General features: G+C 46.3%; 2 protein-coding genes across 7 annotated transcripts in view; one reads left to right on the plus strand and one right to left on the minus strand.

Annotated features, from left to right (window-relative positions):
• Window positions 1-8,286, plus strand: part of LOC146207553 (organic cation transporter protein-like) — an 88,235-nt gene extending 79,949 nt beyond the window's left edge. For all 5 annotated transcript variants that reach the window (XM_084588439.1, XM_084588446.1, XM_084588459.1 and 2 more), the window contains exons 8-11: window positions 3,293-3,507; window positions 4,910-5,091; window positions 5,642-5,781; window positions 7,953-8,286. In XM_084588439.1, the coding sequence (XP_084444565.1) occupies window positions 3,293-3,507; window positions 4,910-5,091; window positions 5,642-5,781; window positions 7,953-8,127 (712 nt within the window). In that variant the 3' untranslated portion in view covers window positions 8,128-8,286. The remainder of the gene's footprint in view (window positions 1-3,292; window positions 3,508-4,909; window positions 5,092-5,641; window positions 5,782-7,952) is intronic.
• A 2,205-nt stretch (window positions 8,287-10,491) lies between these two features.
• Window positions 10,492-27,038, minus strand: part of LOC146207554 (vascular endothelial growth factor A-like) — a 28,612-nt gene continuing 12,065 nt past the window's right edge. Inside the window, exons 3-6 of one of the 2 annotated variants that reach the window (XM_084588479.1) lie at window positions 25,151-25,374; window positions 20,979-21,101; window positions 20,294-20,451; window positions 10,492-11,277 (exon numbers count right to left, since the gene is read on the minus strand). In XM_084588479.1, coding sequence (XP_084444605.1) covers window positions 11,259-11,277; window positions 20,294-20,451; window positions 20,979-21,101; window positions 25,151-25,374 — 524 coding nt within the window. In that variant the 3' untranslated portion in view covers window positions 10,492-11,258. Of the gene's footprint in view, window positions 11,278-13,806; window positions 13,944-20,293; window positions 20,452-20,978; window positions 21,102-25,150; window positions 25,375-27,038 lie in introns of those variants that run through there. The other variant, XM_084588470.1, reaches the window with a different exon arrangement.

Consider the following 27,038-nt stretch of genomic DNA (forward strand, 5'->3'; position numbering starts at 1 on the left):
AGTTGCTTTGGGATTTTAAGATGTTAAACCTCGCACACCAAACCAAACTATGCGGGGGTTCAGGCACTGGTAGCGGGCAGGACCGGAGCGTTGGTGATTTAGCTTGTAAACAGCTAGTTCGCAAAAGCACTTCCTCTTTCTCTCTCTCAGAGCTATCTGTCCGCATAATCGTAATTTCTTCTTTACAATATATATATATATATATATATATATATATATATATATATATATATATATATATATACAGTCGAACCCAGATATATCGAACTCGAAGGGGATCGCGAAATAGTTCGATATATCGATAATTCGATGTACAGAAATCGGCTTGTGACAGCACTTACGATGCGAAAAAACAGTACCGTATTTGTCGCGTAATCAACCCACTCGCATAATGAACTCACCTTCACTTTTGCACCCGAGAATATAGAAAAAGAAAAAAAAGTGTTAAGGCCAGCTCGCTCACGTGCAAGCGATTGAGCGATCTCAGCCACGAGCGGCAGCGACAGAGCAAAAATTTTCCAACTTGTTGGAACTGCGTCCCTCTTGCCGCTCGAGCCACCGCGGCAGCTCGGAACAAGGTTTCTGTGTCGCCGTGGCAGAAATCGCGAGCGTTTTCGCTGCATGTCGGAAGCGCGCGCCACTCCGTTTCGGTCGTCTCATCCACAGCAGCGTGCCTTGGCAGCGTGCCAAGATGCTGCCCAGCGATAACGTCGGGGCGCGTTAATTTTTTGATAGCTCCTTCGGTGGCGGGGAGCGAACTTGGCAGAGTGCCCGTGATGGCTTGATTGCACGTAGAAGCCTGGTTCGATTTATCACGCCGCGCTTGGGGCGGGCATCATGATCGCAGCAGCTGACCGCGTGCTTTCGTTGATTCATACATGCAAGGATAAACGACTCCCGCAAAAAGAAAAAAAAAAAAAAACTGCCGCTTCTTAACGTCCGAACAGCACAACGATAAGAAAGGATGACTCGCAAAAAAAAAAGAAAAGAGAGAGAGAGAGCTGCCGCTTTTTAACGTCCGCAGGCACCATAGCCACCTCAGCCGCCGTGCGCGCAGAGGGTTCGCAACACACGCTCGCTGGAGAAAGCGTTGACGTCTGTCTGAAAACAGGCTGAGCTGGCTTGGCGCATGTGTAGCGCGTGCTGAAGGAGAGAGATAGCTTGCCAAAAGGATGGGCATACCCACGCACATGGCTTCAAACGTCATGTGTTGGCGCGTGGAAAACGATAACTGCAGATGCGCGCGCCTTTGGGGAATGGGCGCGGCGCTGCCCAGGCCAGCCGTCGCCGAACTGTCCCCTCTCATTCCTTCCGCACGTGGCTTGAAAACGGCACGCGGCAAACGGCCAAGGGTGATGCGATCGTCTTTGGGGAAGGCACACTTTCCAGAAAGTGCGTGGTGCGGAGTTCGATATATCGAACGACGGGTGAAATTAAGTTCGATATATGACGCGGCTTTCCTATACTTTTACATGGGATTTTCAAGGGGATATTTCGTGAGTTCGATATAACCAAAATTCGATATATCCGGGTTCGATATAACCGGGTTCGACTGTATATATATATATATATATATATATATATATATAGTATGGCTGTATGAAGATTTGAAATTTCTTAATATGAGAGTGAATACCTTCCTACCCACTTAATTGAGCGAGTCAGGTACTTCATGTAGAGAGTAATTAGAAATAAATCAAATTTGTTCTTTAGGTTTCTCATATTTTTCAAATTCGCACAAATTTTAAATAATCCCATCAAAGTGGCCCAGTGGTTAGGCTACACGACTACTGTACCCAAGGATGAGAGATCGAATTCCAGCTGCGGTGACCGCTTTTCGATGCAGGTGAAAAGCAAGGCGCCTGTATGCTGTGCGATGCCAGGTGGTCAAAATTTCCGGAGCCTTCTACTGCGGAGTCTTTCATAGCCTGAGTCGCTTTGGTACATTAAACCCAGTAAACCAAACCACAAATTTCGAACAAGACATATTTTTTCTTCTGTGTCTGCATTAAAGTGTGCCTACTCTGACACCGCACAGCACACTGCTGCAGTTGATCTGTGCAGGGTGGAGGTTTCAGTGCTAGTCATGGCGTTATAGTGCGCACGCAAGACCACCACTATTCGGCGAGGTAGGAGGCCTCAGGTATATTCAGAAAACTCTGCTTTGCTCCCCGATTTGCAGTGACTGCAGTGCTCAGTTCAAGCTGCATGCGCTATTGATCCGTAAAATGTACAGTACGGTTCACTGTTGAAGGAAACATGAGACCAGTTGGCTGCTGCGCTTTGCAAAGCTGCCCCGAGAGAGACGGCGTTAAATAGTAGCACAATGTGCGTGCTTGGTAACTGCCACTGGCTGCGCTTCCCCAGCATGCACTTGGTGCCGCCCACTCTCGCCATTTCTCTGTGGCAGCGTTTTGCAAATTGTGTAGGCCATACGATCACACGTTCCCTTTAACAGCGGACAATACTGTACATACTTTTGCTTCACCACTTGATGCAATGAGAAGGAAATTCATCGCCATCTAGGTGGTCGTTATTGACCGAGAGCAGCAGAGAACGAGAGTAGCAGAGCAAAAGAAAGTGCATGCCTAGAGCCGGCAGTTCAAATCTGGCACTATAGTCCCTGCAAGAAATCATTAGCGGATGTGCAATTTTCATCGAGCTTATTACATATCGAATGCGCTCTGTTTCAGTTGAGGTGCTGAGAAAAACACGAATTCTATCTCACTGCAGTGCTTTACAAAATAAGCTTTTATTTGTTTCAAAAACTGGTATGCATTGGCTTGTCCAGTAATTCGAACTTCCCATTGGCATACTAGGTTATTTTGAATGTTTGTTATTGAGATTTAATTAAATACTTGTGTAATTATATATTTAATTTGTTTAAGAAGAGTCAAAATACATCCATCATGGCTAAGAGTTTGTCTTTGGAAATAATTTGTTTCTATCTCAAACTCTGTTTTTAGAAATTTTTTAAGGTGTGTGCTGAAACACCTATTATATATATACTACATGCATAGTGCTCAAGCAGCCTTGCAGTATTATGTTGCATTTTTGGACGTAGGACTGTACAGCTATGAAGAATATGTAAGGAATAATGAGAGCTGGTTTGATGTTTTAGAGCTGTTTCTGAGACCTTTTGTTTAAAAAGAGGGCATTTTATTTTTCATTTTATTACTCTGAGTAATTTCTATTTGCGCGCATGTTTTACCCCTGCTTGTCAGTGCGTATTTATAGGCTTAAATATTGTGCTTCAGCAGTGAACCATCTGCAGTTTTTTTGTTTGATGCAGGTTTGTCAACTCTTTCACCTACTACGCCATGTCGCTGAACACCAACGACCTTGGAGGCAACCCATACATCAACTTCGCCATAGCAGGGGCTGTGGAGTTCCCAGCCTACGCAATCTCCATACTTATGATCCAGAAGATGGGACGACGCTGGTCGCAGAGTGGATGCATGCTACTGGCCGGATTAGCCTGTCTTGTCACCATCTTCTTCTCAGGAAGTGTGTGCCTGTCCCTCTCTTAAGTGACCAGTGACAATTATGTCCACTAAACTACCTGTACATCTTAATTTACTTTGGGTTGTGTATCTGTCTTTGTTAGAAAAGTAATTATCATAAAGGTATCGTCAGCTTTATTTCAGTTTTAACCCACAGCTAGAGCTAGCTAGATAGCTTTCTGCATAAGGAACCTTTGAAATTGTTGTTTTTTTCATCAATTGATTAAAGGGTAGAAGTTAGCATGATTGAAAATTTTCATTCTGTCCGGTTGGTTCTCAACCGGTGCAGCGGAATCAAATTGTTTTATATGGTCAGCATGATCATGGAGTCTACGATTTCTGCTTTGTTGCTCTAGCCTAGCCTTTCCCACCTCTTAGACCTTTAAGACCATCATGATGGAAAAACAGTTGCCAAAGAAGCCAACAATCACAGAATGCAAGGAAAGCTCAGATGAAGTGCTGCAGTGTTTTGTGCAAAATCTCTTGCATAAGTACAAAAAATTTTGTTGTGGCGAAATGATCTTAAAAACACTGTCAGATTGGACTGCACAATCGAAAATCGTCATTTATTTATAAAGGTGTCTGTCAGCTTCTTCTGCTATTTTTTTGCCGTGAAAGCCGTGGTGCCATTTTCACTCTAAATTAACAATTGCATTGAAGTGGGATCGTAACGGTCACCCATAAAACTGTGGATCACACAATATATGTCCCTCGCAGATGGTGGCGCTACAAGATACTGATTGATTGAACTCTGGCTCGGAAGAAAATGAAAGCTTGCCCCCCCCCCCTGTGCCTAATCCTAAGGCAGCCAGCCCAAATGTCATTGCCACAAAGCAACGAGTGGGTTTTGTGAATGGGTGGGTCAGTAGGGACACATTGATTCAAGTGAAAGTTTTTAGTGAAGCAAAGCAGTGTGGACTTATAGAAGTGCGCATATTGGTGCTAATATGCTTATTTTATTGTTAATACGTATTGAAATTCAGCCTCCCTTAACAAGATTTTTTTTTAAGCGAAAGCACACCCCAAAAATGTTTCGTTGTGGTGAGAAATATGTTTCATATGTTTCTATGGCGAGCTGATGAGGGATAGAAAATATTTCGGTGAATCGGTGTTCGTTGTTGCGGGTTTCAACTGTAGTCCCACCATCATTCTCCTGAAGCAGGCCGAGTGCAATCCAAGATTTTTTGAATTCCATACGTAATTTGTACAATAATATTTCGAGTGAGCAGTTATTTTTGTTCATTTCCTAGGCATCAAAATAGACAGAAGTTGGAACAAAAATGTTGATGCTAGGGCAAGTTAACCTTGAGTGGTTTTGATGACAGTTGGATTTGGAGCATCTGCTTGATGAGCTTGCTCTCATTCCTCCAGCAACCTTATACCAGTCTCCTCTCTTGTGCCACCAGGTACACTGTGGCTGAAGATAACATTCGCAATGGTGGGCAAGTTTCTCATCACAGCCTCGTACGGCATCCTATACGTCTATTCGGCCGAAATCTACCCAACGGTGGTACGAAACGTGGGCGTGGGATCCAGCTCTACCATCGCCCGGTTTGGTGCCATCATAGCCCCCTTCGTCAAGGAGCTGGTGAGTGTAATGCCAAAATGCAGGTTGGTGGTACACATGCGACTAGAAATAGGTAGTAGTAGCTAGCAGTTTGTGTCAGCCATTCTGTGGATGCCATTGTTAATTCCTTTTGCTCAAATGCTCAGCTAAAACGACACCATCCAGGTGTGAGGGGTGGGTGGAGCCTCGTAGGTAGTAGTTGAACTTTCAGCAGTGGGTGTCTGGGGTGCACATGATACCACAGCACTTGTAGACAAAGAACAGATACAAAGACTCACTCACAGCTGCACTGAACTTTAAACTTTATTTCTGATGTGTTCAGTACTTGCCTTAATGCGTTCGGTGCTGTATATTTTCAGCATAAGGTTGCAATTGAACGCTTCAAAAGTAAAGATGAGAGTTCAGAGCATATGTGTGCTTGTCGTATCTGGGTCTCATACCCTACCTACTTGGGGCCTCTTCTGGGCCCGCAGCTGCCCTAATCCACTAGGGGCACCAGACAGGTGGAGACTTCATGTCACGGAGACACAGTAATGCAAGCTGGCCGTATATTTCACAACGTGTTGTGCAGGGCCATGCAACACATCCAAGTGTGCCATTCGGTGTGTACGGGGCCATCTGTATCACAAGTGGCCTTACCGTGCTCCTCCTGCCCGAAACTCGAGGTGCTCTGCTTCCAGACACTTTGGCTGAAGGGGAGGCATTCAAAGGGTGAGTGAAACTGCTAGTTTTGCTTGGGCAAATGTGGCCATCACACAATGGTGCGCGCTGCACCATTGACGGGCCCAGGCTGGCTCAAACAGCCTCTTAATGTACTGACAACATATGGTGGCCGCGAAGGCGATTGCGTGCTGGCAGTTACTCCTCTAAAGGAAGAGCAGGTTAACTGGTATGATAAGTACAAAATACAGCCGTCTGGAAATGTCTCAGTGTTTCGCAGCCAGTTTAGATGAACTTGCAGTTTTGTGCTTTCCGAACATTTAGGAGGTTCAAATAGTTTGAATGAAGAAATTGCAGTGCAAATTAAATCAAATTGCATATACTATTAGAAAACTGTTCAAAATTTTGAATATTCACACACTGCTGCCTTATAGTTGCTGGACTTGGGTTTCATAATATTTTATAATTTCTTTCTTGATATTTACTGCCATACAGTCAAACCCACTTATAACCATACCAGTTTTAACAATAGATCAGTTATAACAATGGGCAGCCACTGCACTGTCAGATTTGCCATGTTCTAAGGTAAAATAAACCGCTTATTACAAATGGTGTGTAGAAGTACGTCGAGGTCGGCAGGGAAGCGGGGCTATGAAGATCAACATAATCTGCGCGATGGCGATTCCACAACTGCTTCCTCTTCGTCAGCGTCCAGCGAAGGGGCCCATCTTCTTCTTCACAGGTGTCTTATTACATTATTGGTTATAACAATCAAATATAGTCACTGAAAGTCAACAGTGGAAACATGGCAACCATAAAAGCGTGCGCGTACGCGAAGATGCCAACAACGCCGGTGCAGCAGACAACAAGAAAAAAAAATCGGGACAGGGCGTGTTGAGCTAGTGCATTGGTCAGGTGCACCGGGGAAGCTTACATGCCGCGGAGACACGAGGGAAGACAATGTTTTCTCATACGGAGGAGGAGGGAAGGCGCAAGGTGCTGCTAGGCTCTGCCGCTGTGAGGGAGAGCTTTGAGCGCTTCCCCTTGAGACCACCCGTGGCCTAGGAAACTCAAGTCTTCTCTGCCTCTGCACGTTTGAGCAGTCCATTCTGAGGGTGTGCTGACTATAGTGAGCTGCACTATCCTGCCCTACTTGCTTTGTCCAGGCCCGCTTCGCGGTTGCACCTTTTGTGGCAGGCGTGCAGCACCATTCGTGCATGTCTTTTTAGCGTGGTTCTCCTAGTGTGCATCATCATTGCCACGATCTTGATGGCCTTGGATTTTCTGTGAACAGCAATGCAGGGTCCCCCTTCAGAAACCATAACACAACCACCGCAGAAAAGGAATTGAACAGCAATACCACTAAGTTAAGCAGAACATTGTATGTGAGCACAAGAACGGCGTAAGTACAGCCTGATACAACCGACAGTATCGACATTTATCCGCAACACGCTCAAGACTGAACGAAAGCGATGCCAGTGCTGCCCATGCAATGGACGACGGCCGAAAAAAGGTTCAACACGAGGCCTACAAAGACGTAAAACAGGCGCTCTTCCAGTGGTTCTTGAACGCCCATGCAGCGAACCTACCGATTAGTGGCCCGATTTTAGTGAAAAAAGTGTGAGAATGATTGACTCCCTGCAGTACTTTGTTTTTGCTAAGAACCTTCCACTGCACTATGTTCAGCAGTTGGATGCCCTGCAGAAAGACGTCGGTCATATTGCCGTGAAACAAACGCTTACGGATTACGGGTTTCTTCCCACTACAAAATGATAAGTGTAAGCTATGTTGTCCCCATTAAATGTGTAGTTTATAATGTTCTTGTTCTTTTTTGGGATTACCCGGTTATAACAATTATATTTCCATGGCACTTCAATATTGTTATAAGTGGGTTTGACTGTATTTGCATGCAAGTTTTGCAGAAAGGCTGAAATAGTAATCTATATTTTGTCAACTAAAAGAAGTAAGGAAAAGGTATTCTACACAACTTTATGAGCAGCTTAACTCCTGGTTGGTTTCCTGAGGAAATGTAGATGACTAGATGTGGCTTTAGATTCTTAAAAAAAACAACGAACTGTAGTATGTTAGTTTTAATTTTTCATGCTCCATCAAATGCATAACTGCTGTGTTTGGCACAGGATAGTCTTTTCTGCTCATGTACCATAAAAGATAACAACCTTTCTGCCTATACACTGAAATCATATCTTTGTGGATCTCTGCAGACCATCATCTCCATCACCAAAGAAGTCATCGAAAGAAGCGAAAGGAACTAGTAAAAACGAAAGGGAAGACTCCTCGAGAGAGGAAGACACTTCAAAACGGGAAAGTGCTTCGAAGGGCGAGGATGCTTCGAAGAGGGAAGAGGGTTCAAAAGCGGAAGAATCTTCAAGAGCGTGACAAACATTTTGGGCATTCTTAAGATACTCATGAACGAGGCATATGTACTTTGGCTAGTCTTGCTATATTTTTGTATGTTTATACACGCATTTTTGCTTACTCTTGGCTTACTAACACAACGAATGAATAAACTGTATAGGAATCGCTTCTTAACTTAAACAGCCGAGTGAAATGTTGTTCCTTTGCGCAAAATAACTTTGAACAGACCTTTGACCATCACTTCACCTCCCGCGCATATACAGGTATGGCAGGATCTTGCTTAGGAACTAGGTTTGTTCAAATAGTGATTTCTTGTTTCAAAGTGAATTCAAAGCAAATAGTAATATTTCTCTAATAGTTTTGAAGTTAATATTTCGAATACTTGTGGCACACACACAAAATTTTTGAATGGCATAGTAGGCTTTTTCAAACTGATGTATCTTTCTCATCCACAAGGCCATTACAGTAAAACCTCGTTTATCTGGATCTCATTAACTCGGAAATTCGGTTAACTTGGTACCGACTCTACCCAGTCCAGTCAAGACTGTATATAGTTCAGTGGCTGCAAATGCTCATTATCTCTGAGGCCGATTAACTCGGAGAACTCTGGTGAGGGCTACTGATCTCCCCGCGTTACCGTGTGATATAGTACGGATGTGCATCCACAGCGGGCGGCTAATGGGAAATCTACGGAAGTGAATCGCTCTGCACGCTGCTCGGCAAAAACGAAAAACAGCGACTAAAAAAATAAATAATAAAAACTGAAGGAAAAGAAATATGATAATGCTGATAGCGATCATATGAGCAGGGGCCAGGGGCGCCGGCCGCACGCTGCAAAGGGAGAAGCCACATCATCTTTGTCAGGGTGGTGAGACAACTTTGCATTGCTGTCACATGCTGTCACTGCTATCCCATGTCAGGCGATTGGAGTTTCTCCTCCCTAGTGGTGTGCAGCTTCGTGAGTACAATAGACAACGATGTTGCCATCGCTGGCTTGCTGACCGATGACGACGTATTATCGGAAGTTCTAGATGAAGACTGAAATTGTTCTGACGATAAAAATCATGACCAGCCGCTGCTGTGATGTCGCACAAGAGGCCGTTGAGGCTCTCTCTGTGCTGGAAGAATTTTGCGTCGGTTCACGTAACAGGGAGCGTACGTACCACCACTTGTTGGTACTGAAAAAAATTATCGTGCAAATTCCGACGAAGAAACAAACAAAAATAACACAATTTTTCATGAAATTAAGGTATGTGTATGGCCGCTGAATTTTTTTTTGTTTTCATGATGAATTCGGTTAACGCAGACATTTTTGCCGATCCCTTGCGATCCGGATTAATGAGGCTTTATTGTATGCAAAAAAAAAATAAGGGAGGGGGGAAGGTGGAGGGAGAGAGCGTATTGGAGCTTTGTCACAGTCACTGAAGTTGTGTCAACTTTCTGCAAAAATGGCCACTAGGAATTGCGAATCAACGTACATCAGAGCCGACATTCTTGGGGTGTGCAGGATTCCTGGCAGGTACGGACCTACTTGTGTCTGCTGCTGCGTGCATGTGTCTATCAGCTGTGGCGTATTTGCATGAATGCAGCACTAATGCCTGAAATCCATGCACAATGCTATTTTAGTGGTGGTATGCTGGAACAAAACATTTTGAAGCAAGCATTCCAAAAGAGTTATTTGCCTGGGGGGAATACTTTGAGATTTGAAATGCCAAACATTAAATACTTTGCCATTAGACTTCCTTAGCATTTTTCAAAGACCTAACTATACCCACCCTGTCGTGGTGACTTCGTGGTTATGGCACTGGACTGCTGAGCCCAAGAATGCAGGATCGAATCCTGGCTGCCCCGCCCGCAGTGGTGCATTGGCTATGGTGCTCGACTACTGTGCCCTAGAATGTGGGATCGAATCCTAGCTGCGGCAGCAGCCTTTCAATGCAGGCGAAAAGCAAGGTGCCTGTATGCTGTGTGATGTAAGTGCATAAGAACCCCAAGTGGTCTAAATTTCCAGAGCCCTCCTCTACGGCATCTTTCATACATTTAGTCACATTGGGACGTTACACAACATTAACCAAACCAAACCAAACCAAATCCTGGCTGCAGCGGCTACTTTTCGATGGAGGCAAAAAGCATTGTGCCTGTGCACTGTGCGATGTCAGCATATGAGAACCCCATGTGATCAAAATTTCCTGAGCACTCCCCACTAGAGTTTTCCTTCATAGCCTGAGTTTCTTTGGGACATTAAACCCAATAAACTATAATTATAACCATAGCATAGAGGCAGAGTTTCAAGCACTGCAAAAACGTTGCAGGCCACCAAATTCTGCAGTGATAGTGACAAGTGATAGTCTAAAATATTTTGATGTGAAATGTGTACAAACTGTGTGTAGGCACACATGAACAAGAGTGCTTTATTCACAATGGAAGCAGACAATTTTATTTGTACATCAAACTAGAGAATACACTAAAAGGATGAAGCTTCTAGGAAGTAATTTTGAGAAGAAAGAGTTCTCTTCTGCCTCTATTGTGCTAAGGGAGAAATTGCTGTTTTACTGAAGCATTCCCTTTTATACAGTGTGTAGTACTACACTCTCACTGCAGCCAATGGGTGTGCTGAATGCCAGTAGCTATACTGAGTTTTGCCACTGCTGTAGAATTTGTTGCTTTTTGTTGTCCTTTTTTTTTTTTTTTTTGCTGCATCTTACTACACATATTTGTAGCTCTGCAAGGGTCAAGCCTAAGATTGCCAATTACATCATGCATACATGTGTAGTTCTTGTGCATTGAGCAATTTTATGGATACGAAAGGTAAAATGTCTGCTGCTCCCCTGTATGGGGGAGTAATTCTGCTATAGCTTATTAGCTCACATCCAATCAACAGAATTGTCCATCTACAAACATGTTGAATTGGGAACTTTCATGTCGGGCGATACTCTCGAGCACAGTGATGGCTTTAATAATTAAGACCTTAATTTATTCCCCTAAATTTTGCCTGTGGACTATGGGCTGAAATAAATATTGTTAGGGAATAATAATAAGCTCGTATGTTTTTTTGTTCGTTTTTTTTTTCACTTCCATGTATTGGTGTTTGTACTGGCAAACACATTTTACCTCGAGTTTACTCTTGAGAAAGCAGTGATCTAGAAACGACGTTATTCCATTGGCACGCATCTGAAATGGACAAAGAAAAAACAGTGGGCTCATTGTTGTCCCTAGGGAGGTACACGATTAATACATGCTGCCATGTATCTTGAAAACATGCATGTCAAGGATTATCTCCTGGCTTGCTATCAGTTATTTATTTTTTACAAAGAAGGAATAGCATCTAAAGGCTACATGGCTAAACAAGTGCTCTGGAAACTTGTAAGCATGACAATACAGTGAAATTGAAGGCATCGGCAGCATCCAGATCGGTACATGGCAATGCCCTATGCAAAACAAAACAACCTTTCGAATGTGAAAGGAAAAATAGCATACTTCATATTGCGTAGTAAGAAACGGCAATAAAATGCAACATTCTGGACAGAAATAGATTTTTCAGCAGAAACGACTTATGCACTTAGTTTTCTTAATAGATCAAAACTTACTGTGCCCAACCTAGTTAAAGTGTAATATAGGATCTAGTTATTGCCGTGCACTTGGTGTGGAGACACATATTTTTCTCCATGCCTTGTCAGTAGAACTGGAAGGTTTTCGTATAGTCTTGCAAAAATTATTCTGTCATTAGTGTAGATTTTCAAGAATGTTTTGTAGTCTACGATCAACCTGAAATTTTACAAATAAAACACTTGAAAGAATATATTTCAAAACCAGCACTAGTAGGATAAGTTCAATTTGCTATGCACCGGACTGCTCTCTTTTGTAGCAGGTGTAGTTAGGACACTTGCCGGCTCTTATGGCACACCAAATCATGCACTAGTATTGAAGAAGCAGAAATACTAATGCATTGTGAAGCAAACGTTTACCTTTTGCTGGCAATTTATGTGCATCATTCTGGATATAGGGATTAGTAGTGCGAACAGCTCATTTATGTGTAAAGTTGATCCGAGATATATATTGAACCTGGATGTGTTGATTTATTGCTTATATCGAACTGTCTGAATCCGTTTGAAAAATATCATGAAAATATTTGGAAGACTATTACAATACTCGGTAATGCAAAATTTGCATACAGCTCTTTATGTATTTCATACCTGCCATATGATGAAGTAAAGAATATATGAGAAAGACGTGTGTGTGTATGCATGAGTGCTCCAACACTACACATAATTATCCTACAGCTGACACTTCATTACCAGTTCTTGATTTTCACAAAGGAGGCCTGTGGTCTGAGCAGTGGCAAATGTTTTTCAGGTGCCAGACCAACACCTGGCTCTGAAAGATGTTTATCCATGAGTCATATGAGCTGGTCGCAGTGGGGGAGGTCGCCGCGTCTCGTCGACTTCGTATGGGACAGCGCATGAGCGGTGTGACCATCTCTTCTGCGCGCTCATATTTCACCATGGCACAAATTAAGCACTATCCCTTTCGCATGTCCCGGCCGCACTCTCCTAATTCTCTGCTTTCTACCTTGCGCTTCCGCATTTCCTTCTTTCGCCACTGCTCTCCTCTTTCTCGTCCTCGTGTCGTGTTTGCCATTCCTCCGTTCTCGCCATAAACTTATGCATTTACGGTAGTCACCCTTCTGCAGCCTTTCCTACCCTGTAGTTGTGCATTGTTCGGCCAACGCCTCCTCGTTGGTTCGGCACTCGTCATGACCTCTTCCTCTTTGGTTCTTTCTGCATGGCAGCCACCTTCCGGTGACGCATGCCTCAATTCTCGTCCTATCCCCAATCTACTAAGCCACCCGTTGTCTATAACACTAGGGCCATTTGTTTAACCTACACCAGCTACACCTGTGCAGCAAAAATCTATTGTAGATATAGGAGATTTCCTACACTGGTGTAGCTGGTGTAGGTTAAACAAATGACCCTGCTAATTCCCCACTTCGCCGCTTGCTAGCCGCCATTCACCAGACTGTCCAAGACTAATCCAAGACGTAGCCGTGTTCCGGCCGAGCCTAGCCGAGCGTAGCGGTTCGCGGGAGGCCAAGCAGATTGGAACTGTCCGCCAGTCACGCTGACGGCGACGCCACCTCCAACAGTCGGCTCATGGCCCTATGGGGTGGTGAACACTTTCAGGGAGCTTCGGGAAGCACATTTGATGAACCAATATACCCGCCTCACACAGACAGTGTCGGGTCGCCGCCTTCTTGCTCGGCTGAACATTCAACATAAACAGTTCACAGAGGAGAGGCTCCGCATCCCAGAACTCTGGAGACGCGCCCTCAGAGTGCGGCCTCTCCCTGCCAACATGTCATGAGAAGACCATAATGGGCGGAGCCTGGCGCGGGCGGAAGCCTTGGCCCACCATTATGGCAACAAATCAGGTGTTTTCTACGTGGATGCCTCGGGCCCCCATCCGGGTGGCTGGTACACGGCCGCAGTCGTTCACAACGGGAGCACAGTCGATGGCCTTACATTCAAGACCAAATCTATAACACACGCTGAAGAGGTAGCCATTGCACTCGCCGCCTCAGACCACACTTCAAAATATATCATCACCGACTCACGAGGGGCTTGCCGGAACGTCGCCCAAGGGTGGACCACCCCCTTAGCCTATAGAATATTTCAAAATTGCTGTCGGGACATGGACCCCGCGTGCCGATATCTCGTCTGGGCTCCTAGCCACCAGGGTCTTTCAGGGAACGAGGCAGCTGGCGCAGCCGCCCGCGCGCTTTCTCTCCGGGCAGTTTCCTCGGGACTCGAATCGGCTGAGGACATCGATTCCAATCCGGCCTACACATTCAAAGATATTGTAATTTTTTATCAAAACTCGCGTCGCAAATACCCTAACCCCTGCAAAGGGTTAGGAAAAGCGAACGAGAGGCTGCTCCTGCGCCTCTTCACTAACACAATGCTGTGCCCGGCAGTACTTAAACATTTTGACTCCCAATTCACTGGACAGTGCCAGTACTGTGGGGATGTGGCTGACACCTACCACATGGTATGGGCCTGCCAACAAAACCCATCCCTTCCCCCCATCCCTAACCCTTCCCGGGAGGACTGGGAGGCGACCCTGCTCGGCTGCTGCGACCTACAGGCCCAAAGGGCCTTAACGCGGCGTGCGCGGGCGGCGGCAACCGCCAATGGGGTGCCTGACTAGGGTCTCCACCCAGTATTATAAGGCCGAAGCCCTTAAGGCTCCGCGTCAAACCTCCCAATATGAAATAAACGTTTTCACCACCACCACCGCTCGAGTCATGAACGGGCGCCGCTAAGCTCTAAAAATACAGTAGTGTTCGCGTTTATCGACCTTTCGTTAATGGAAATGTTAATGGAAAGTCGATATATCGAGCTACGCGTCATGCCCCTGCAAGAGGTGCTTCTACTAATAGCGCGCCCACGATAACTTTGCTGCCCGCATGCAGCCGGGCATGCTGAGGGTCCAACTGCTGGCAGTGCTAACGCTGTAAAACCGCTTGACGAGGTGAACTTCGAATCACTTGGGAAGTATCCTTCGGTCTGGCATGCTTCCAACGCGACACATGCTGCCATGCAAGAAAGCCGGCGTTCGGTGCACTGGCAGTCATAATCACCGTGGTCATAATCATGCGGTTAAAAGCCAGCCTGGCTGGCTGCCCGAAGGCTTGCAGCGACTTTCGTGTGGCCTGCTTCGCTAGTCCGTGATGCAGGAATTAACTGAGTTATTGCACTTATGTGTACCAGGGACAGAATTAGACCTTTTACGATCAGCGATGATTTTTCCTCAAAGGCCGTTCATTGTAGCTTTAATGTGAGCTTCAACTCCAACGAAGTTCTCATTTCTGCCTCGATACACGAGCTCCCACGCTCCAATCTGGCCCACGGAGCGGTATGTGAGGGTGCGCCCTTGCGCCGCCGTCGTGGTGTAAAGCCGATCCTTCTTCAGAAATGCGACTATCCGAAATTTGGGAGACTTATTTGTGGGGCAGTAGCCATGGGCGAGCGGCGGGTAGTACAAACACCCTGACGACGTCCGTTCCCAGCAAGAAACACAGAGCTGCATACATTAAAATTGTAGGTAATTCTTATGCAGATCGGCTACGCTCCAAGAAATTTGAATTGCGCACTGCTTGCCCTGCTCGTTTGCGCCAACGGTCGCTCCTTCAGACAACTGGAGAGAGGAGACGATTTTCAATCTCGGGCGCGCGCGGCGCGGAATCCGAAACTACACGGCCTTGCAGGCTTGCCGCCAGTCTTTCGGGCCGCACTCGAGCGTTCACGTCAATTTGGTTTTGACCTCTGCTTGCATCACATCGTGCTTATAATGTGTTGCTTTAAGTTAAAAGCGCGTCGCAATGCCACCCCACGGGAGACTACAGTTTAAACAAAGTGCGGCGGCGCAACGAAGCGAGGCTTATGCGCAGCACGTTCTCGCAGTTTAATATTTTGCCTGGGCTCGATTTCTTGCAGTACTTCGTTAATTTGAACAATATTTTTTCGCTGTCTTGATGGCTGGTATTTCACGAAGTTTTGCTATACCAGGTGTCCAAGCTAACTTTATCCAAGGGTGAAAAAATAAAACATTTGAGATAGGCCAGAGAAGCTGCCAGCTATCTGGTGCACCACAGACAATATATATATTTTTTTCAATTGACCAATTAGTATTTCATACATTTTTTTTCTTATTTACTAAGTATTACCTTTAGGCAATAAATGTGATTTGCAAAGTTGGAAAACACCTTCTGAAACCCCCCTTCCAATTATTTCTGATAAGAGAGCCTCGCGTGCATCGTTTTTCCAAGCTCTAAAGTCCGCGAAATACAAGATAAATATCACGTGACGCGCAAGCGCGCGTCACGATTATGGTGCTTTCAAACGTTTGAGTGAACGAAGTTAGCTGCGGCCGTGACCCAACAGGGCAGTTTCGGCGGTAGGTTGATATATTGGCGATGGTTGCAGCGAGCTCGCTGCAACTAGTACCGTCACGTGCGCCGCCACGCGGGGCTATCTCGGAGAAATGGAGGCCAGCTTGCAGGAGGCAGCCACCGCTGTGAATGAGTACGCGAAAAAATGCGACCTTCAGTGCTCACCAAAAAAATCCGAATTCGTCCATATTCGTCCCTCCAAAAAATGCACAGACAAGATAGAATTGCGACTTGTATCAGAACCAATACCCGAGAGAGAGAGGAAATTAGAGTACTGGGCCTTTTCATTCACCAGCGTAAGCTAGCGACGACCACGCTCGGCAAGCTAAAAAAGGTAGGAGACCAGGTGGGCCGAATGGTCCGCAGAGTCTCAAACAAGAAAGAGGGACTGAGAAGCAAAGATGCTATACGGCTGGCCAGTGCCTTCGTAACAAGCAGAATCCTGTACTCGACCCCCTATCTCCACCTCAAGAAACACGACAAGAACATCCTCGAGGTGATCACGCGCAAAATAGCGAAGAAGGCCCTCGACCTCCCTATAACCACGTCGAACCTGAGACTCCAAGGTCTGGGTATGACGAACTCGTTCGAGGAGCTGAGAGAAGCCCACCTCACGAGCCAATACACGCGACTATCGCAGACACCGTCGGGGCGTCGCCTATTAAGCCGTCTACACATACCACAACCACTTCCCACTAATATGTCCAAAGACGACCACGAGGGTAGGCGCATGGCCAGGGCAGAGGCCTTAGCTCATCACTACGAAGGGAAACCCGGAGTGTACTAAGTAGACGCGTCCGGCCCGCACCAAGGCGGGTGGTACACGGCGGCAGTGATCCACGAGTCCAAAACGGTAAACGGGCTCACATTTAAAGCCCGAAGCGTAACACAGGCAGAGGAGGTCGCCATTGCGTTAGCAGCAACACACTCTGATTCCAAAACAATCATAACGGACTCGCGAGGGGCGTGTAGGAACTTTCAACAGGACTGGGTCCCGTACCTGGCCTACCGGATACTAAAAAACAGCTCGGACCTGGCCTACCGACTACTGCAAAACAGCTCGTACGTGGAAAGTCCATCCCGCCGCTTCATAGTCTGGGCTCCGACCCATTCTGGGCTAGGAGGAAACGAGGCAGCAGATGCCGCCGCCCGCGCGCTTTCTAACCGGGCAACCTCGTCTCCTTCCTCCTCAGAAGAATTTACACCAGCCTACACTTTCAGAGAAATTACGCAGCTGTACCAAAACAGACAGAGTTGGACTGTGAAGAAGGCTGACCACCGAAGAATTGACGCGTTTGAATTGTGGTGCTGGCGGAGACTCTTGAGAGTTCCTTGGACTGCCAGAAGATCAAATCAGTCGATATTGCCAACCATAAACCCTGACTGCTCATTGGAGGGTCAAATTCTAAAGTTAAAGCTCAGCTACTTTGGTCATCTGATGAGAAGAGAGGAGTCGCTGGAGAAAGATTTGATGTTGGGAAAGGTTGAAGGTCGCCGGAGAAGGGGTAGGCAGCGAACGCGATGGTTAGATAGCATCCTCGAGGCGCTGCAGATGAAGTTATGTGATGTTAGGAAGATAGTGAGAGACCGGAAAGCGTGGCGTGACATGGTCCATAGGGTCACGAAAAGTCGGACACGACTGAACGACTGAACTGATTGACTGACCAAAACAGACACAATATTTACCCCCACCCGTGTAAAGGGTTAACAAGAGCGGAGGAACGCGTATTTCTTCGCCTCCTTACGAATACCATGATGTGCCCGGCGTCATTTAAACACTTTGACAGTGCCTTCTCCGGGCAGTGCCCGCACTGCGGGGAAATGTCCTCGGACCTTTTCCACATGGTGTGGGCGTGCCCCTCCAATCCTGCCTTTGCACCTAACCAAAACACCACTCGGGAGGACTGGGAGGCGACCCTACTTGCCTGCTCCGACTTGAAAGCCCAAAGGCCTTGGTCAAACGAGCAATGGCGGCAGCGGAAGCCACTGGGGCCCCGTACTAAGGACTCCACCTAGTGTTTGTGAGGGGAAGGGCACTAAGGCTGACCCCAGAGCAACCTTCATGTAACTCTATATTTTATTAAACGTTTTCACCACCACCACCACCTCGTGCGCCGACTAGCTGAAGCGGACGAAGAAACCTCAGCAGACATATTGGCCTGCCGCTGCAACGGGGTCGTGGAACCAAGGCTGCCGTTGATTTCGCTCACTGAAACCCAGGTTGGAAGTACCACAACCGTAGTGCACGAATGCGCCAGTCACGTGACATACTTTTTTTATTATTTCGCGGGCTTTCTTTAGAATTTGGAAAAACGATACACTGAGGCTTTGTTTATCGCAAATAAATGGAATGGGGGTTTTAGAAAGCGCTCTCACACTTTGCAGATATAGTATTGATTGTCTAAAGGTGATAGCAAATTAGAAAAATTATCTTAATCGCTAATTAGTTAATTAAAAATTTAAACATTTCTTGTGGTGCGCCAGACGGCTGGCAGCTGTATACAAGTGGTTTCCCTGGCCTATATTTCTTCAAATATTTCGGTTTTTAAACCTAGGCCAAAGTTGGCTTGGACACCCTGTATATCTGAATCCAAGAAAAGCATAGGGGATTGCGTTTTCAATTTCTGCCGTTGGCATGAATTAGTTCCATTATTATTTTGACTGAGATGTAATTAACTAAATTACAAAGTGTAAGCAAAACAAACAGAACAAACCTATACGCTCTTCCCCGTCTTTAGAGCTGTTTAGTCATCATGTCACCGTACAAACAAGCCCAAGTGTCTCTTCTATTACACAGCAGGACGCCGGTGGGATGTGCGTTAGTGGGAGGAGGAGGGGGGCGTCGTTTGGGGCTAAGAACAGTTTGATGTTTCAGCCGCGGGACGGGTTTTCGCCAGAAAAAGCGCGAATGCTAGCAGCGTCAGATACATACATACGGACGCACGCACGCAAGCACGTATGTATGTATGTATGTATGTATGTATGTATGTATGTATGTATGTATGTATGTATGTATGTATGTATGTATGTATGTATGTATGTATGTATGTATGTATGTATGTATGTATGTATGTATGTATGTATGTATGTATGTATGTATGTATGTATGTATGTATGTATGTATGTATGTATGTATGTATGTATGTATGTATGTATGTATGTATGTATGTATGTATGTATGTATGTATGTATGTATGTATGTATGTATGTATGTATGTATGTATGTATGTATGTATGTATGTATGTATGTATGTATGTATGTATGTATGTATGTGTGACGCTGCTAGCATTCGCGCTTTTTATGACGACGACCCGTCCCGTGGCTGAAATGTCATTAAACTGTTCCTAGCCACAAACTTCTTCCCACCCCCTGCACTCACTAATACACACACCCCAGGTGACGTGTTTTGTTTTTCTTCACTTTGTATTTAGTTAATTGCACTTACATTTAGGGATTCTAGCTCGGGGCTGTTCAAAAAACTGTAAAGTTGCACGTGGTGAAATGCAAATGTAGCAAAATGCGATTTGGAACATGCTGCAGTTACATAAAAGCAAAAAAAAGAAAAATGCATTTTCGAGAATGATGCACAATAGTGGAAAATATTCTAAGATTATTTCTATGAGGGATACGAATGAAACGCGCATAGCAAAATCACAAGTTGGAAGGTTTATGTGGCTTGAAAAGAGTACACCAATCACACGCGACCCCATTGATGGCTTGTCAAACAGGACGATCTGAGATAGCCAGGCTAATTTTCGGATGGGCCACGTGCCTTTTTGGGGCTACATGTTTGGTTTTGTTATTTTCATGTCATGTTGATGTCGCTACCCTAACTATATGACGCTGTTAAGCAGTCGCTTTTTTACTGATGAAGACCGCGCCCACGGCCGAAAGTAGATTACAATGCCCACAAACGCCTTCTCATTTGTTGCGTGCGTGCGTGCGTGCGTGCGTGTGTGTGTGTGTGTGTGTGTGTGTGTGTGTGTGTGTGTGTGTGTGTGTGTGTGTGTGTGTGTGTGTGTGTGTGTGTGTGTGTGTGTGTGTGTGTGTGTGTGTGTGTGTGTGTGTGTGTGTGTGTGTGTGTGTGTGTGTGTTACCGCACTTTTCTTAGTCCCGGCCTGTGTTGTCGATTACCTCTGTGCCGTCTCGATATGCAGTTTTTGTTTGTCATATTGTCTCACCATTTGGTCTGTAAATATGCCCCCCCCCCCCCTCGAATGCTGCCCTTCTCTTAGTACCTGCACTCCTGCTCGCTGAACTGGAGGCCCGTGGAGCACTCGACCTCCAGGCATGTACACTGGCACGTTGTTGAATCCCACCTTCGGTCCGGTCCGCTGCAAAGCTGCCTCTCTGCCTGGTCTGGACAGCGGCACGCGCACTCCGACGGCATGAACTCCTGCACGGCATATAGTTAACGTATACGGGCATGTCACGACAAGATGAAGGGTACTCGTTACGTACTCACAACTGCAAGAATAGCTTCATACAACTAGTCAGTGCATGCTCGCGTTTTTGTCTGAAATTCCGCTTATCTGTATTAGATTTAAATGAAGCATGCCGGTACAAGGACAGTACAGCTAGGGCGAGGCAAGTGCGCCTCATTTGTTTCCTTGACCGCTCGTTTCACAATGAGCGAAGCCCGCACGACTGCGTTCCATTGAGAGCCGCAGTCGGCGTTTCCATGGCGCTCCGTCACGTATGGAAGAGGTACAGTACAGATTTTTTTTTACTGGCAGTTCGGAGACAGTTGAATACAACTCGGAAATGACGTTTCGTTTAACAAACTATTCGGTCGTCTTCAAAGATTGTGTTTCATAAACGGATTCTATTACCGAGTCTGCATTATAGAATTGGCCTGTTTTTCTCATTCGCTGTATCGTGTCGTTGCAGCTGTGCATAAGGGAGGGAGAATAGAGTGGTCACCTGTTGTGGGGTGCAGTGCGACTTGTCAAGATGGCACATGCAACTGCACTTTTCGTGCCTCTCCAGTTGCTCTTCAGCGCACTGGGCTTGGAGCTTTCCCGATGTCACGTTCAGTGTCACCACCTGCAAAAGACGTAGTGAATCTGCATGAAAACGGTCAGCCGCTGTGCCCCCCGCGGTGGCTCAGTGTATCGAGGTATATAACGTTTCGGCCCTGGCGGCAGCATTTCATGCTGACCCGCAGCGCTCCACGACGGCATCTCCATTGGATGGCGCAGGTAGTGCCCAGAAATCACTTCCAGGCCTCTGGGCCTTGTCTGGGAAACACATTCCTCCCATGTACGGCAACTTGACTGACAGACCGCAGCAGTTGGCCGGAGCCACTGCCGATGGCTATGCTTGCGCAGGTTGATATAGTCACCGTCAAGCAAAAAAAAAAAATAGAAATTAAAAAATGGCGGACCCACAAAATAGCTCCCGTCTGCAGTTCCCCTGGCAGATCCTCGTTCGCGTTTATGCACATTTCTACTCGCTCAATCACTACTGCTCTAACTTGTGTCTGTTATTTCATGCATACTGAGCGTATACAGTGATAAACTACCACACTATGCTAAAGACCACCCGGCATATATGAAGGCCCGCCTTAGCCAAGTCGTACGAGAGGGACAACGTGGCGGCTCTTTTAATCGCCGGTACCTCTGGTCCTTTACGTAATTGTAAGTTTTCTTGCCTACACATATGTCGATTAAGCCCTGGAGTATAGCCTCGTGCTTGACGTTATCGAACGCCTTTGTCAAGTCTAGCCCCAAGATCACTTTAGAATATTTTGACTTTGTGTCCAAGATATCGTGTTTTAATCTGAGCATCACGTCCTGTGTGCTCAGTCCAGGCCGGAAGCCGATCATTTCATGAGGCCACAAGTCATTTTGTTCCATGTACTTTGTCAGCTTAGCCTGCTCCATGAGTTTCCCTACACATGAAGTTAGGGAGATTGGCCTGAAATTTTCAAGTTTGTGGGGCTTGCCCGGCTTTGGGATTAGTACAACGTTCGCCTGCTTCTATTACTGGGGTAGTTGCCCGTTGGTCCAAACTTCCTTCATGTACTCTGTAAGACCGATGAATCTAAGTTCCTGAGGATCTTGTTTGTGATACCATTGGAACCCGGGCCAGATTCAGTTTTTAGGCTGAAACTTTTCTGCCTTTACGTCAGCCTCCGTAATGGGAGCATCGAGTATATGTCGTTCGCCGCTCCCGTGTACACCGGGAGGGCGCAGGAGGTGGTGTCTCCAATGTACATTTGCTTTAATTTATCCATAAAATCGGCATCTGTGCCTTCGTACGCGTGTCTAGCTTTAACCAACCTGATACCCGATTGGGTTTTGGACTTTGTTTGATCTAGTAGATGGCGTAGCAGACCCCATGTCTTGGAAAGGCTCATACCCCTGTCAATTTGATCGCACCTGTCGCACCAATTTTGTTCGCATAATTTAATCGCGTAATTCTCGATTTCTTTGTTGTGTCTAGCTAGCCTTCTGCGAAGGTTCCTATTCCATTTTTGGTTTTTAAGCCTGCGTTCCATATAGTGTTTCGCCTCCCACATGTGCAGCAGTTTGCTGTCGGCAATTTCTGGGGCGTCGTCGCCTTCTAGCGTTTTCGTTGCCTCTCCAACGTGTCGCTTAGAACTTCCGCCCATTCCTCGATATCCGTGATTTTGCATCCGGCCTTCCTTTTGTCTCTAATTTCCCCAAAACTAGCCCATTCCGTAACCTTTGGTTGACGGTTCCTGTGCGACTTTACGCCTTTTCTAAGGGTAGAGGCCAGGATAAAGTGATAGCGTGAATCGTCTGGTGACGTCATGAGCAGTCGTGACGGTACATCGCGCGCTCCTTGTCGAACACAACCAGCGTTCCTTTGAACGCATCAAAATTTAGTGGCATTCTATGATTAGTTTATACAGGGTTTTGAATATTTGGGGGCTGGGTTTTAAAAAAATCCTATGCAAAATCTACAACCCCATTCGAGCTGAAATTACATTCACAAAGTAGCAAAATATGGTCTACGTTATCTCATAAGTGATTCAACATCGGTACTTGCCTAGATTTCTCGAAATCGAGAAAAAACTGCTCTCGGTGGCGTGCACAATTTTCGCAGAAGACAGTCGAAAAGCTATTTTAACATGATGCGCCATCTGTCGAGCAGTGAGACAAGCTCCATCCCGGCCGTTGGCGCGCTTGCCTCGCTGCCCGACAGATGACGCACCATGTTAAAATAGCTTTTCGACTCTCTTCTGCGAAAATTGTGCACGCCGCCGAGAGCAGTTTTTTCTCGATTTCGGAAAATCTAGGCAAGTACCGATGTTGAATCACTTATCAGATAACGTAGACGATATTTTGCTACTTTGTGATCGTTATTTCAGCTCGAATGGTGTAGTAGATTTTGCATAGAAATGTTTTAAATCCCAGCCCCCAAATATTCAAAACCCTGTAGTGAAGGCAAGGCGTAGTATCTGCCACTCGCGGAATCCTACTAGAATCATCCTCACGGTACACAAGGAGATGATGTGCATTTCACGATCCCTGGCGTGGGCAATTGGTTGAAGCACTCGGCTGAGGATCTGCCGGAGGTTCGATTCCCGGTGGAGGCAGGATTTATTTATATATTTATTACTATTTTCCTCACGGAAGGTGATGACGTCTCGCGTATTCCGCGGAATCTCGCGAAGTGTGACACTTCTCGTGGGCGGACGAACAGGGTCATGGTCGCGAGTATGAGCCATTAAAGGTTTTTGCCTTAATATTCAATGCTACGTGGAAGGCTGTTGGCCGCTGTGCACCAGCTATAAAGCTCAACGACAGATATGCCTGTGTCCCGCCGGGGTGCCCAGTCAAAAAAATTCAATGGGTCCAATTGGGAATTTCCCAATTGAAATGAATTGGTCAAAAACCAATTGTGTTTTCGCCACCCATTGGGCCTGACCATTTCATATGAATTGGTGCTCCCAGTTGGGAATAATTGGTCACCCATGAAGACCAAATGGTTTCCCAATTGAGCTCAAATGGTATACCCATTGAGCCCAAATGGTTTGAACTCACATAGCTGAAGAAAAAAAAAAAAGAATGGAGATGCAATTTCAATGTTTTCTGTCTAGAAGTTATAGGGGAGCCGATTTTAGACAAGTGGAATGAAATTACTATTTTTTACAGAAATCATGGGAGACAAGCAAGCATTACACACACGGAACTAACACAGATTCAATGTATATATCCACAGGTTGCAGACTTATATACTCCATTCTTTGAACAGTGCTGCTGGGACCAGTGACACATATCTTTGTTATTCAGAGTTAACTTATTTAATTATGCCTGCAGTTACAGTGAACATGATATAATCAATAAGATTAAGTGGCATATACTTTTTATAAGAACTGAAATTTTTCACTCTTGTCTCTTTATACAGGTATGTATATCTGTGCACATCTCAGTCAAGGATGACTTGACTTTCCCAATTTGGAATGTTTGCTTAGGACCAATTAGAACCAATGGGAAGCCCAGTTGGAAGCCCAATTCGTTTCAAATGGTCGTCCCAATTGGGAGCGAGGGAATCCCAATTGGGATTGAAGTAACCCATTGGGCTTCCCATTAGCCCAATGGGTTTATTCAATCCCCCCGTTGGTTTCTTCAGTCCCAATTGGGACGCCCAATTGGTTTCTTCATTCCCAACTGGGAGTCATGAAACCAATGGGTGTCCCAATTGGGAGTGAAGAAACCAGTTGGGTTGGACAGCACCCATTGGACAAACCATTTGGCATTGGCAGAACCAATTCAATCTGACTGGTCTTCCCAATTGGACCCATTGATTTTTTTTTGACTGGGTGGTGCAGTGGTTAGGGTGCTCGACTACTGTTCCCAAGAATAAGGGATCGGCGGCCGCTTCATAGAGTTCTGCGTACCTGAGTAGGGGAACCTCCTATATCGGTGGCAGATAAAGTTCTCAATCAGTCAATCGATGAAGGCGAAAAGCAAGGCGCCCGTGTGCTGTGCGATGTCAGTGCACGTTAAAGAACCCCAGGTTGACGAAATATCCAGAGTCCTTCACTGCGGCGTCTCTCATACCTGAGTTGCTTTGGGACGTTAAACCCCACAAACCAAACCAAACCAGATATGCGTGTGCACCTGCACTTTGACGAGGCGCGTAGCCTTGGGTCGACAGGAACGCCCGAGCTGGTCGCACGAGCCCTCGCAGCGCTCCATCTCCACCAGCCGCGGGAAGCGCAGAATTTCGGGTGGCCCAGGAGGCAGCTGTACGAGACGCTTGCGTGGCCGGCACGTGGTGCGCTTGTCCGCGCGCAGCACGTCCGGAGCAAAGCACGTCGGACTGTTGTCAAATCCCGGCGCGGCTGCATAAGCCCAAAGGAGATGCGGTCGTTGTATGGTTAAATGTGAAACTTCGCCTACCTTAATGTTCACATCACACACACCAACTCAATCCGGTATGAACGCTAGAGCAGCTTTTTTTCGCTAGAACACACTATAATGGTCTAATGCGCCCCCGCTAGAACGCATTACATCAGTCAGGCGTTCTCACAAGAACACACAACAGTCTAGTGTTAACAATAGAACGCATCAATTAGCCAACTTGCCGTTCCCACCAGGAAACACTACAACATACCCAAGAAAACCTGGTGTATTTTTCAAATGGGTTGGGTCGCCAACGCTGGACCGAATCATCTAAAGATGTCAGCGTTATCTTATTATCACTTTGACCGACTGCCGCTGCCGCTGTATAAGCAAGGCTTTTCGCGAGATGGTTTCTATAGCATTTGAGCCGTGAATGTCACGCGCAGTTAACGGGGCTGGTTGTTTCGACAGTGTGTCCGTATTTCCATGGAGTTGCGCGATAAATATTTAGGGGATACTTGATTACGTGTTGAGAATTTAATAGCAGATCCTGGCTACATTCCAACAAATCAGCCCACCACCGCGCTCTGCTGTACCACGTCACCAGTGCACCTGCCATCGCGACCATGTCGCGTGGTCTTATGATGTCACGGAGCTAGTCTCAGAGCCAATCAGCGAATTTTATGACATACCAGGCCGCCGAGCGACACCAGGTATTTTCCTAATGAGGCATTTAAAAGCTTCCCATTTACAGCTAGACTGTGGAGACTGAATGTGTGCCCAGCTGTAAGGGTTTAGGGCTTACCACACCATCCCGGATGGAACTTGTCTTTTTTTTTTTTTTGTAGCTAAATCTACTGTGTGGGCATTTCACGGTGCTCGAAAACAGCGCCAGTGCGCATGCGCCAAGACCGGTTTAAGTAAACTAAATAATTGGTTCACAGGAAGGGAAAGGCGCGCTATCTGTCACACTTGTTTCTGTGGACACCTGAACCGCGCCGTAAGGGAAGGGAGGGATGTGGGAGTGAAAGTTGAAAGAGAGAAAGAGGAGCCTTAGTGGAGGGCTACGGAGTAATTTCGACTACCTGGGGATCTCTTACGTGCGGTGACATCGCACAGCACACGACGCCTCTTCGTTCGCCTCCATCGAAACACAGCCGCCGAGGTCGGGATCGAACCCGAGGTACTCCGGCACAGTAGTCAGGCGTCTTACCACTGTACCGGAGTACTTGGGTTCGATCCCGACCTCGGCGGCTGCGTTTCGATGGAGGCTGAAGGTGCACCTCGTGTTTGTCGCTGTAGGGTGCCTCGATGAGAAAGGTAGTTTCTGCACTGCGCATGCGCGCCATCGCGGAGAGCTGAACGAGTGTATTGCATGCTCACGGGATAAAAGTGGATCCTGCCGAGAACGCCGGTGAAATTTGATGCGTTCAGCGGAACGCTCGTTGTGTTCGATGCAATGCTTGGCCTTCCGCAGCCAAAGCTTTCGCTCCACATTCGGTTCAGCAGGTTGAACGCCTTTAATTTTTTCTATGTGAAATTAGTGTTTCCATTCTCACATGCAATGATATAGGTAAGGTTTAGATCAGCGCTTTTATATACTTCGTCTCACGGAAGGCATCAGTAAATGTTGATTTAACGTGTTTGTCTCAGCGCCGAATTT

The sequence above is a fragment of the Amblyomma maculatum genome, chromosome 1 (genome assembly GCF_055883805.1).
Source record: "Amblyomma maculatum isolate TAMU_Amacu chromosome 1, ASM5588380v1, whole genome shotgun sequence".
NCBI lineage: Eukaryota > Metazoa > Arthropoda > Arachnida > Ixodida > Ixodidae > Amblyomma > Amblyomma maculatum.